This window comes from Neolamprologus multifasciatus, chromosome 18 (genome assembly GCF_963576455.1).
Source record: "Neolamprologus multifasciatus chromosome 18, fNeoMul1.2, whole genome shotgun sequence".
Lineage (NCBI taxonomy): Eukaryota > Metazoa > Chordata > Actinopteri > Cichliformes > Cichlidae > Neolamprologus > Neolamprologus multifasciatus.
The window spans coordinates 4,689,726-4,702,318 of NC_140456.1; the positions used below are offsets into that span (position 1 = coordinate 4,689,726).

The 12,593-nt window shown below is 40.5% G+C and overlaps 2 protein-coding genes across 4 annotated transcripts; both read left to right on the plus strand.

Moving 5' to 3' along the window:
- The first annotated feature begins 6,816 nt into the window (after window positions 1-6,816).
- On the plus strand, window positions 6,817-9,175 carry LOC146497129 (zinc finger BED domain-containing protein 4-like). 2 transcript variants are annotated; one of them, XM_085140956.1, is made up of 3 exons: window positions 6,819-6,943; window positions 7,031-7,619; window positions 7,681-9,175. In XM_085140956.1, the coding sequence occupies exons 2-3, from the start codon at window positions 7,058-7,060 to the stop codon at window positions 8,001-8,003; spliced, it is 885 nt and encodes a 294-aa protein (XP_084997082.1). In that variant the 5' UTR covers window positions 6,819-6,943; window positions 7,031-7,057; the 3' UTR covers window positions 8,004-9,175. The 2 variants fall into 2 exon arrangements, with proteins under 2 accessions (XP_084997081.1, XP_084997082.1); XM_085140955.1 differs by having other exon boundaries at window positions 6,817-7,619.
- A 483-nt stretch (window positions 9,176-9,658) lies between these two features.
- Window positions 9,659-11,685, plus strand: LOC146497130 (tripartite motif-containing protein 16-like). 2 transcript variants are annotated; one of them, XM_085140776.1, is made up of 2 exons: window positions 9,659-10,633; window positions 11,335-11,496. In XM_085140776.1, the coding sequence occupies exons 1-2, from the start codon at window positions 9,842-9,844 to the stop codon at window positions 11,389-11,391; spliced, it is 849 nt and encodes a 282-aa protein (XP_084996902.1). In that variant the 5' UTR covers window positions 9,659-9,841; the 3' UTR covers window positions 11,392-11,496. The 2 variants fall into 2 exon arrangements, with proteins under 2 accessions (XP_084996902.1, XP_084996901.1); XM_085140775.1 differs by having other exon boundaries at window positions 9,664-11,685.
- Window positions 11,686-12,593: the final 908 nt, after the last annotated feature.

The following is a 12,593-nucleotide window of genomic DNA, read 5'->3' on the forward strand; positions in this document are numbered from 1 at the left end:
GCTGGGGGCGGAGTCTGTGAATTTACTCTATTGGTGTCATAGCCCCTGTAGGAGTTCAGAGTTAAGAGGTCAAGAGTTAATGTTTTCATTGTAACACCTCCAGATTTGAAATAGAAACACTCATTTTTAACACTCGATTTTAACTACTATCATTTTACACCTCAGAGTTACATTAAAAGAATGTGACTCTACTTAGAGTAAAATTAACTCTAAGACTACTAACACCAAAACATTTAACACTTTTGAATTTGCTGTGTACAAACAGTAAAAGGGCATCTTGAGGATCTCGTATGTCTGACCCAGACCAGGCACGGTAGTCTCGCTTATTCACTTCAATGGCATGTCTGTAGGCTTGAATGGCAGCTGAAGTGTTTTTCATTTCCATGTACTCGTGTCCCATGAGTGTCCAGGCACCGAGACAGCGAGGGTTCAGTTTGAGGGCCCGCTGGAAGTAGAGAGCTGCTTTCTCATGCTGAGAGCGTTGGCTGTAATAGTTACCGATAACGCAGCACGTCTCCACTCTGTACTTGTCAATCTCGACCAGGTTGTGGGCCAAATAGCTCAACTCTGGCTTCATGCTTTTGACATAAAGCAGATTTGAGAATGTGTCCATGTTGTCGATACGATACGGATCCTGCTCCCTCAACTCATTGAACAGAGCCAAAGCTTGATCAATATCTCTGATATTGTGGTAGGCCACAGCAATCTGTGAGATTCAATTCAATTCAATTCAATTCAATTTTATTTATATAGCGCCAAATCACAACAAATGTCGCCTCAAGGCGCTTCATAGATACAGAGAAAAACCCAACAATCATATGACCCCCTATGAGCAAGCACTTTGGCGACAGTGGGAAGGAAAAACTCCCTTTTAACAGGAAGAAACCTCCGGCAGAACCAGGCTCAGGGAGGGGCGGCCATCTGCTGCGACCGGTTGGGGTGAGAGAAGGAAGACAGGATAAAGACATGCTGTGGAAGAGAGACAGAGATTAATAACAGATACGATTCAATACAGAGAGGTCTGTTAATACATAGTGAGTGAGAAAGGTGACTGGAAAGGAAAAACTCAATGCATCATGGGAATCCCCCGGCAGCCTACATCTATTGCAGCATAACTAAGGGAGGATTCAGGGTCACCTGGTCCAGCCCTAACTATATGCTTTAGCAAAAAGGAAAGTTTTAAGCCTAATCTTAAAAGTAGAGATAGTGTCTGTCTCCCGAATCCAAACTGGAAGCTGGTTCCACAGAAGAGGGGCCTGAAAACTGAAGGCTCTCCCTCCCATTCTACTTTTAAATACTCTAGGAACAACAAGTAGGCCTGCAGAGCGAGAGCGAAGTGCTCTAATAGGGTGATATGGTACTACAAGGTCATTAAGATAAGATGGGGCCTGATTATTTAAGACCTTGTATGTGAGGAGCAGGATTTTGGATTCAATTCTGGATTTAACAGGAAGCCAATGAAGGGAAGCCAAAACAGGAGAAATATGCTCTCTCTTTCTAGTCCCTGTCAGTACTCTTGCTGCAGCATTTTGGATTAACTGAAGGCTTTTCAGTGAGTTTTTTGGACATCCTGATAATAATGAATTGCAGTAGTCCAGCCTGGAAGTAATAAATGCATGAACTAGTTTTTCAGCATCACTCTGAGACAGGATATTTCTAATTTTAGAGATGTTGCGCAAATGGAAGAACGCAGTCTTACATATTTGTTTAATATGTGCGTTGAAGGACATATCCTGGTCAAAAATGACTCCAAGGTTCCTCACAGTGTTACTGGAGGCCAAGGTAATGCCATCCAGAGTAAGAATCTGGTTAGATACCAAATTTCTAAGCTTTTCAGCGCCGAGTACAATGACCTCAGTTTTATCTGAGTTGAGAAGCAGAAAGTTAGTGGCCATCCAAGTCTTTATGTCTTTAAGACATTCCTGCAGTTTAACTAATTGGTGTGTGTTATCTGGCTTCATGGACAGATAGAGCTGGGTGTCATCTGCATAGCAGTGAAAATGTATGCTATGTCTTCTAATGATGCTGCCTAGGGGAAGCATGTATAATGTAAACAGAATTGGTCCTAGCACTGAACCCTGTGGAACTCCATAATTAACCTCAGTGTGTGAAGAGGACTCTCCATTTACATGCACAAATTGGAGTCTATTAGATAGATATGATACAAACCACTGCAGTGCAATACCTGTAATACCTACAGCATGTTCTAATCGCTCTAATAGGATATTATGGTCAACAGTATCGAATGCTGCACTAAGGTCAAGAAGGACAAGCACAGAGATGAGTCCACTGTCAGAGGCCATAAGAAGATCATTTGTAACCTTCACTAAAGCTGTTTCTGTGCTGTGATGAGCTCTGAAACCTGACTGAAACTCTTCAAATAAACCATTCCTCTGCAGATGATCTGTTAGCTGTTTGACAACTACTCTTTCAAGGATTTTTGATATGAAAGGAAGGTTGGAGATTGGCCTATAATTAGCTAAGACTGCTGGGTCTAGAGATGGCTTTTTGAGTAAAGGTTTAACTGCAGCCACCTTGAAGGCCTGTGGTACATAGCCGATTATTAGAGATAGGTTGATCATATATAAGATCGAAGAATTAATCAATGGCAGAACTTCTTTGAGCAGTTTTGTAGGAATGGGGTCTAAAAGACACGTTGATGGTTTGGAGGAAGTAATTATTGACGTTAACTCAGAAAGATCGATTGGAAAAAAAAGAGTCTAACTTAACATCAATGGAACTACAAGTAGCTGTAGATAATATTACATCTGTGGGATGATTATTGGTAATTTTTTCTCTAATGATAAACATTTTATTTGTGAAGAAGTTCATGAAGTCATCACTAGTTAACGTTAAAGGGATGGTTGGCTCAAAAGAGCTCTGGCTTTTTGTCAGCCTGGCTACAGTGCTGAAGAGAAACCTGGGGTTGTTCTTATTTTCTTCAATCAGTGACGAATAGTAAGCTGTTCTGGCTTTGCGGAGGGCTTTCTTATAAAGCAACAAACTATTTCTCCAGGCTAAATGATGATCCTCTAAATTTGTGACACGCCATTTCCTCTCCAGATTACGAGTCGTCTGCTTGAGGGTACGTGTTTGAGAATTATACCACGGGGTCATGTACTTCTGATGATGTAGGTACTTTTCGAAAAGCCAGCCTCTATTAGGTTCTGGTATTTTTGCAATGCTTCTTTGATCATCTGCAGCTCTGTGTACATGTGGGCCATGAAGAAGTCTTTAATCCAGCAGTCTGGCAGAGAAAATATTTTTCCAAGCATAGTTCTGTTCTGAATAACCCATAATGTTTTCATTTAGGGGGGCATGTAAATAATTTGCATTTACTGAATATGTACTTACTAATTACCACTGTTCAAAAGTTGAATAAAGAAACAACGAAATGTTTGCCTATTTTTAATTAAACCACTTTATAGAACATCACATCAGTTATAATGTAGAATCAATGTCATGTATAGTTTACAAATGACAAAATGTTTACATAAAATCATGACAGCATTTTTATATCACCCACTACTAGCATTCTGTAATTTACTGTCTCTTTTGAAAATGTATCACTACATATACAGCACAAGGCTTTTAAGAGTATTTAACAAGAGTATTTTCCCTGGTTTTACTACCACACTGAGGTACATGTTCACCAAAACGCAGCAAACCTTTGCCATCTTATCCAGGAGGGTCACCCTTTCACCCTCACATGGAAGAAGTAAACTGATTTGCATGGTGGTATGTAGCATGTAGTTTGGAGCAGGGATTTCGTAGTGCCCCATGTGTAGTGTTGGAACCCAGTCAGGATGTGTTTCATTCATTTCATAGGCTGGTTTGCTGCATTAATGCCAAATAATTAGCAACTCTATAAATAAAGGTAGTTCTGCATGTTTGTTCTAATTTGCTATGACCTCAGAGCGCATTGAAAATAAAAAGAGTAAGATGAACTTATTTAGAACTTAGCAGAATGAAAATACTGAAGCACACCAACAGATATCTGTGGCTGGTAGAGAACTGAATATCAGCTCGTCTCACAGCTGCTATCCAGGCTAGACGCCTTCTTTTGGTAACATCCAACACCTCATGATGCTTCCAGGTGAGGAAACAATGAAAAGAGCCCGTTTTCAAGCTTATTCCTTTGCCAGTAGTGCAATCTAACATTACAACCGACCACACAGCAAGCATTTGTTTGGCCTGCTAATATGGCACCTCGACCAAAAATCCTGGCTACGCCCCATCCGGTAAGATCACGCTCCAGAGCCCTACTAACATACGGATCTAGAAAGAAGACGCTGCATTTTTAACTCTGAGGGAGATGGAGAATGAGCCTATTTCCAAAAAAAGTGGAGTGTGTTCCTTTAAGTACTATATTGTATATATTGTCAAAAACTAAAGTGTACATAGCAGTTGTTGTATCTTGTTTACTGTATCACTGACAGATAATTTCAAAGTCAAGTGAACGCTACATTATAGTGAGATATTGTGTCATGTGAAATACTGTAAGCAAATGAATAAACAACCTAATTCTTGCTAAACCTTTGACTCTGTTTTGTTTGAATCCAACTGTTTTTGCATTTGTAAATAAAACATGTTGTTACTTTTAGTATTATTATTATCATCATTATTGCACTAAATACATTTTAAATAAAGGATACTTTGATATACATTCTACTGTACGGTTGGAAATGTATTTTCTTCACCCTTAAATATCTTTTGAAATGTATTTTGGTTTGAAAAAAATATATTTTCAATTTTAAAAATATATTTTTTTGAGCATCACAAATACAACATATATTTACCATATATTTAAAATATATTTTGGCCAGGAAAAATGTATTTTTTTTACCGTATGGGTTCTGTCCATTGACTGTAGAAAACATGGACGACGCGACAGCTCCCCAAAAATGAAGCCAAAACGTCTCTATCGCCCCCTGGTGTCTGGCTGCAGTATAGGTCATAAACCCCGCCTCCTCCATGTTAGCGGATGGGACTGGGGTCAGACTAAAATTAATTAATTCTCCTCAGATAATTTTTTCCCAAAGATTCTTTCTGTTATTTTCAATAGTTCTCATCACGCTGATTGATGTTCAAAGGGTCTCCTCTCCCATAAGTTTGATTCTAATTCCTACCGCGGTGATGTTAAATTGGGGTGAAACGTCTTCATAACAGCTTTGACTGACAGCTGCAGTCACGGAGAAACTTGCGTATCTCTGTTCGCGAATAGCAGATAGAGCGTAGGCTCTGAGAGGACGCCCAGCGTTTACGTTACGAAAACACGACCGAGTGTTTTAACCTGACAGCCTGAGGTGTTCTTCAGTAAACTGGACTACCCGACAGAAGGACCCGAGGCCCTGCTGCACTTTTTCAGTAAGTTAAACGTGTTTGTAAGCTAATCCATAACTACCTTCCTTAGCTAGCTCCTGAGACCTAGCTAGCTAAGATGAGCACTCGGCTGTCAGGGTTCGTTTAGCTGTGCAGGTGAATGAATTTACTAAAGAAATCAAGAGAAACGCTCCGGGCTGCTCATTCACTAATTACTGTTACTGTACTTTTATTACAAGTATTATACTGTTAAAGCAACAGGCTGCACCCTGCTTCAGCTCCTGTGCAGAGCTGAATATTAAATATGTGCAAACAACAGCATGTTTTCCGTCTCTTGCCACATCTGTAAAGACAGTAACATTTTTTTTTAAAAGCTTGTACTTCAGTAACTCCTCATTAATCAGGAACTATGGATTAAAGTACTGTAGTGTACTGTAATACTGAAAAAAATGTAAGAGAAGAACTTCAGATCCTGAGTGTGTGAGGACAGAAGAATCAGCTTTATTTCAATATTGAGGGATAAAATTTATATCTGAGTTTGATGGTTCTGTTGTCTTTGTGATTACAGGAGCTGCCCTCAGATTCAGACCTCAGCACCATCGAGTGACAGCAGACAGATCATCCAACATGTTCATATGTTAACTGCAAAATGAACTGATGGAAACAGTACAAAGGTTAAAGTACCACACGTGCTGTAGTGAAGGCTGCAGCTGTTTTATTGATAAAGTTAAAGACAAAAAACAAAAGTATTAATCACTCATGTAACTGTGTCACTATATATCAGCATTAACAGGACCTCAGTTTGGTGTTTCACAAAGCTGCTGATCTCAGACCTGCACAGCTTCCGTTTTAAACACTTGATGTACTCAGCTGCATGAAGAGCATATGAGATTTTCTCTAACACAATTAAATAAAACCTGATGAAGGTCAAAGGTCGTCACTTGTATGTTGAAATACAAACTTGTCATCTGGAATTCTTTCACAGTTTTTTGTACATAGTGTGTTATTTACCATAAAGTGATTCAGAGTTATTCATACCAGAGTAACCAGAGAGGATCACATATTTTTAAATATATAACTTTCTACAGGACTGAATATAATATCTTTATGTAAATACAAAATTTCTGTCAACGTCGTTCTTTTGTTTAGGCTTTGAAAGCTATGGTGGACCAAAGATACAAAGAGTCCAAACAAAAAGAAAAACTGACTGTGGCCAAGGTTTCTGCAGTTAGTTTGACATCTGATATGTGGACCTCCATTAACACAGAGGCTTACCTAGCCGTCACCTGCCATTTCATTGACTCTAACACTGCATTGCATTCTGTAGTGTTAGGTGTTCAGCACTTCCCTCAAGCACATACTGCTGTCAATTTGTCACAAGTAACAGCAGCGCTCATGTCAGAGTGGGGCATTACAGTCAAAGTTACATGTTATGTGACTGATGGAGCAGCAAACATGGGTGCTTGTGCTAAGGAGCTTCGTTTGCGTCGCAGTAATTGTGTGGCACATACATTAAACCTAATGGTCAAAAAAAGCTCTTGATCAACACACGACGCTGTCTGACATCCGGACTACCTGTAGGAGGATAGTGGGATATTTCAAGAGCAGTACAACTGCTAAGGTTTGTTCCATTATTTCATTACTGCTTTGAGGTGCTGCTGCAGTAACACAGCTTGAATTAATCAGTTTGTGTTGGCTGTTTTTCTAGGAGAGGCTGACAGAGGTGCAGGAGCAAATGGGCCGGCCTGCACTGAAGTTAATTCAAGAGGTGGATACACGTTGGAACAGCACATTCCAAATGCTTCAACGTGTTCATGAACTCAGGGAACCTATTGGAGCATCGTTAGCTGGCCTGCACACTGATATTTGCCCACTATCCTCTGAACAGTATGACCTTATGGCAGAATGTCTTAAAATACTCTCCCCATTTAATGATGCCACCACTGAGCTGTCAGAGGAAAAGCGAGTGTCTGGATCCAAAGTAATTCCACTTCTAACAATGTTGCACCACGCACTAAATGAAGAGGAAATGGGAGTTGTCCTAACTCCAGAGAGCTCCACCATGGTTGAGTGTCTAAGGAGACAATTAAAGGAGAAGCTCTACACATTGCAGTCAATGAGCATCATGTCACTGGCAACATTGCTGGATCCAAGGTTCCAAAAAATAGGCTTCTTTAGCCCAAATAAAGCAATGGATGCTGAGAAGAGACTTATTTTTGAATGTGCTGCTATTTTGCGGCACGTGGCCTTCTCATCAGCAGCCTCATCATCAAAAGCTTCTCAGCCTGTGACTCAAGGTATATGAGCACATTTCGATTATTATATTGTATTTAGTTACTTACATTCTGTTTGTTTTAGGTAGCAAACTGTGGCATCGTTTGGACACCACTGTTCTGGAGACAAAGACCCCAAATGCTACTGCTGATGCAACAGCTGAAGTACAGAAATACCTCCATGAACCAAATATGGGCAGACTGGAGAATCCGCTGGAGTACTGGGCTGGACACAAATTTCTTTATCCAAACTTGTATAAACTTGCTGTGGTTTTTCTTGCAACCCCTGCTTCATCTGTGCCCTGTGAGAGGATATTTTCAAAAGCAGGAGAAATCCTCTCAAAAAAGAGGAACCGTCTTAAGCCCAGCACTGTGGAAAAGCTGCTATTTTTGAAGAAAAACAAATGAAAACTTTTCCCTAGTGTCATGAGCACTGTTATAAAGTCACAAGCACATTCACATCACAACTCCCTCCCTTTTTGTTTCCATGTACATTCCTGTGTTAAGCTGCCAATTTATTATACACAAACATTAATTAAATTTAATTAATATAAAATTAGTATAATATTAAATATAACTAATATTTAGAGTTTAGTTATTGGTGTCATGAACAAAAGTAATTTCTTTATTCATTCAACTTGAAGCGCCACACACTAGTTTGTGTCACATGATTACACAGTTACACAATCATCCCAAAAACTCTGTACTGATAGTTTCCACTTTCTCTTTTGTATCAGACATACTGAGACAATATTCGGGATAAAGAACCATAAAAACAATTTATTTATTCAGTTTAGAGGTTTACACATCACATCATTATAATCATTGAGCCCGTTTCACTTGAATCGTCCACTTGATGGCGCAGTAGAGCAAATGAATCATCACAATGCTTCGAACCATGAGTCGACCAGTTGGATGGAAAGCTTCATTTCATCACGAGGCTTCATCTCACCATCACTACATTTTATGAGTGAGCTTGACTTTAAGTGACTTACAGGTTTCTTTGAAAAATACTTTCTTATATCCAGGTTCTTCCTTGTTGCTGCCGTCCTCCTCTCCTCCTCGCAGCGCAGGCTTGCCGCTGCTGAAACTAAACAGAGCTCCAATCACATTGGCCATATTTGTCACGTGACGTAGGACTCCAGTAGAGAACGTAATTTAACTCTTTCTGCACCGCTGGGTGAATGAGACGCTGACAGATCGTTTTTTTCTTTCTATCGGGTTTGTTTTTCTTTCAAATTATTGGTGGGGACAATTCAATAATCGCTGGATATTGGTGGGTCCCTTCCGTCCATGCCAAATCTACGCCCTTGGACTGAACAGTCGTTTAGCTTCTAGTTTAATCGGCTTTGCTGTGTAATCTTTGCTGCCAACAGTGAAGTGAAACATTTAAGCTGCACATGAAAGTTAATGTGTAATTATGATGATCTTTACCACAAAGATTTTAAATGAAAGAATAAACAAAGGGCATGAAAACTGATTCTTATGTCTACTGTGTATCTTCAGTGTGAATGTTGAGTTATATTTGAGTGTCTGCATTTAAAGCACATATTAATGTATTGTTTTGAAATCCATGTTGGTACACAGGAAAAATTACTAAAGAATGTAGAATTAGAACACTATCTGTATTTGTTTTTTAAATAGTTTTACATATATTTTACTATTTAAAAAAATACTCAAGAAATCAAGCTTGCTGCCTGTCTTGTACAGTAATTTCATTTGAACATAGGTTTGATTTAGTGGAGTCAGTTGTTCCCATGCATCATTCTGTAAGTGTGAGAATGAACTAAGATTAGAAAATGTCAAAATATAAAGTTTGATTTATTTTTATTCATCACAGCATCCTAAACTTTGCTGAACTTTTTGAAATATAAAATGAACTCACTGAGTGTTGACTGTCACATTTCAAAGCACCAAGTAAAGATAAACTATTAAACTTTAACTGGGTCAGACTTGTTACTGCATGTTGTAACCAAACATACCACACCCTGCATCATGTGATTGGCTCTTGGTTGCTTGGTTGTCACGCTATGAGAATATTTCTTTAGTGCCTCCCTTCACAGATGTGTCTGTATCAGGATGGGTCTAAACAACATGGTGTAAATGCAGTTGCTGGTGAGCCTCATTTCCTGTAGGAGGTGAAAAAGAGCAGAGATCTGTTTCCCTTCAGAGCACAGAGGTTGTTTCTGTTCAGAGGAAGTGAAACTGTCTGACAGTCACTGAGAGACGGTGAAACGGCACAGCACATGAATCAAATGGATCAAACAAAATTCTGCTGTTCAGTCTGTTTGGATCTACTGAAGGATCCGGTGGCTATTCCCTGTGGACACAGCTACTGCAGGAACTGTATTAAAAGCTTCTGGGATGGAGAGGAAAAGAAGAAAATCTACAGCTGCCCTCAGTGCAGACAGACTTTCACAGCGAGGCCTGTCCTGGTGAAAAACACCATGTTAGCAGATTTAGTGGAGGAGCTGAAGAAGACTGGACTCCAAGCTGCTCCTGCTGATCACTGCTATGCTGGACCTGAAGATGTGGCCTGTGATGTCTGCACTGGAAGAAAAATGAAAGCTTTCAAGTCCTGTTTAGTCTGTCTGGCATCTTACTGTGAGAAACACCTTCAGCCTCATTATGATGTGGCTCCATTAAAGAAACACAAGCTGGTGGAGCCCTCCAAGAAGCTCCAGGAGAAGATCTGCTCTCGTCATGATGAGGTGATGAAGATGTTCTGTCGTACTGATCAGCAGTGTATCTGTTATCTCTGCTCTGTGGATGAACATAAAGGCCACGACACAGTCTCAGCTGCAGCAGAAAGGACTGAGAGGCAGAGAGAGCTGGAGGTGAGTCGACAAAACATCCAGCAGAGAATCCAGGACAGAGAGAAAGATGTGAAGCTGCTTCAACAGGAGGTGGAGGCCATCAATCAGTCTGCTGATCAAACAGTGGAGCACAGTGAGAAGATCTTCACTGAGCTGATCCATCTCATCCAGAAAAGAAGCTCTGATGTGAAGCAGCAGATCAGATCCCAGCAGGAAACTGAAGTGAGTCGAGTCAAAGAGCTTCAGGAGAAGCTGGAGCAGGAGATCACTGAGCTGAAGAGGAAAGATGCTGAGCTGAAGCAGCTCTCACACACAGAGGATCACATCCAGTTTCTACACAACTACCCCTCACTGTCAGCACTCAGTGAGTCTACAGACTTATCCAGCATCAAGATCCGTCCTCTGAGCTACTTTGAGGATGTGACAGCAGCTGTGTCAGAGGTCAGAGATAAACTACAGGACATTCTGAGAGAGGAATGGACAAACATCTCACTGACAGTCACTGAAGTGGATGTTTTACTGTCAGATCCACCAGAGCCAAAGACCAGAGCTGGATTCTTAAAATATTCATGTGAAATCACACTGGATCCAAACACAGCAAGCACATGGCTGTTATTATCAGAGGGGAACAGAAAAGCAACATTTATGGAACAACAACAGTCTTATTCTGATCATCCAGACAGATTCACTGGATGGTCTCAGGTCCTGAGTAGAGAGAGTCTGACTGGACGTTGTTACTGGGAGGTGGAGTGGAGAGGGGCAGGAGATTATGTAGGAGTCGCATACAAGAATATCAGCAGAACAGGGAGTGAATGTGTAGTTGGACGTAATGACAAATCTTGGTCATTAGATTGTAACAACAACAGTTATACATTTTGGTACAACAACATCCAAACTCGTGTCTCAGGTCCTCGTTCCTCCAGAGTAGGAGTGTACCTGGATCACAGAGCAGGTATTTTGTCCTTCTACAGCGTCTCTGAAACCATGACTCTCCTCCACAGAGTCCAGACCACATTCACTCAGCCGCTCTATGCTGGACTTTGGCTTTACAAATATGGAGACACTGCAGAGTTTATTAATCTGAAATAGACTGAAGTCTTTCATATTGTGGGTTTAAATCTGTATTTTAGTTTCATTTTATTTTCTCTCCATCATTTCTGCACAGAGATCAGCTGTCAGTCAAACATTATGGGTGGTACCTCCACATCTTCTAGTTGTTCTCTTGATGTTTCTGAGTTTTTAAAGGAGATCTTTCCTGTGACTGTTTATGGAGGCTATCACTGCTCATCATCATTTTGATTTACTAAAATATTTCTCCACATGAAAATGTAAACTTCTCTATCCTCTAAATGTTTCTGGAATATTTGTATTGAACAATGTCCACATTTCTCTTTATGAGTATGGCAGACCATGTGTGTGTGTTTGTGTTTGTTTTTGTCAAAATCATCAAACAAATGAGGAAAAACGGTGATTTTAATGAATGAATTCATATATTGTGTTGATGTTTTATTGTGTGAATAAACTGGAAGGTTTGACTATAAATCAAACTTTGAACAATTTCTGGGGACAGTCCTCTATGTCATTAGTTGGCTCTGTCCTGTATCGCTCCACACGTCTCAGTACAGTCTTCCTCTTTATCAGATGAAAACTCTGAAACAAGCATGAGAGCTGATCTTTTCTTAGATGGCTCGTATGTTGCTGGTTGTTCAGGCTGTGCAGGCCTCTCCCTCTCTCTCAGCAACGCACTGATCGAGCGCCACACCTCAGCCCTGTCAGGTCTGCTCAGACTCTTAAGATCCTTAAACCTAGGATCCAGTGCCGCTGCAACCCTGAGCCACATGATGTTAGTTTTTTCCTTTTCTGCTTTGAAGGTCTCCTTGAATTTAACCATGTAAGCTGGGTCATCCTCAGAGACCTCCATCACTCACCACAGGCGACACAAAGCTGGCAACACCACTGAGGAGGGAATAAACTTCTCCCCTCCCAGAAGCTGATTATGTTTATGTTCAGTTCCCCACTGTGGTGAAAAATAATGTGCTGTTACCCCGAGGTAACTGTGATTACTTAGAGAAGTCCGATAGTCTCCGGTGAGTGCAACTGTGTTGGTCTGCCCCAAAGCCTCCTCCACTTTGGCTTTCTCGTCTTCATACACGTTTTCTATCTTGGTTACAGTGGTGGCTCT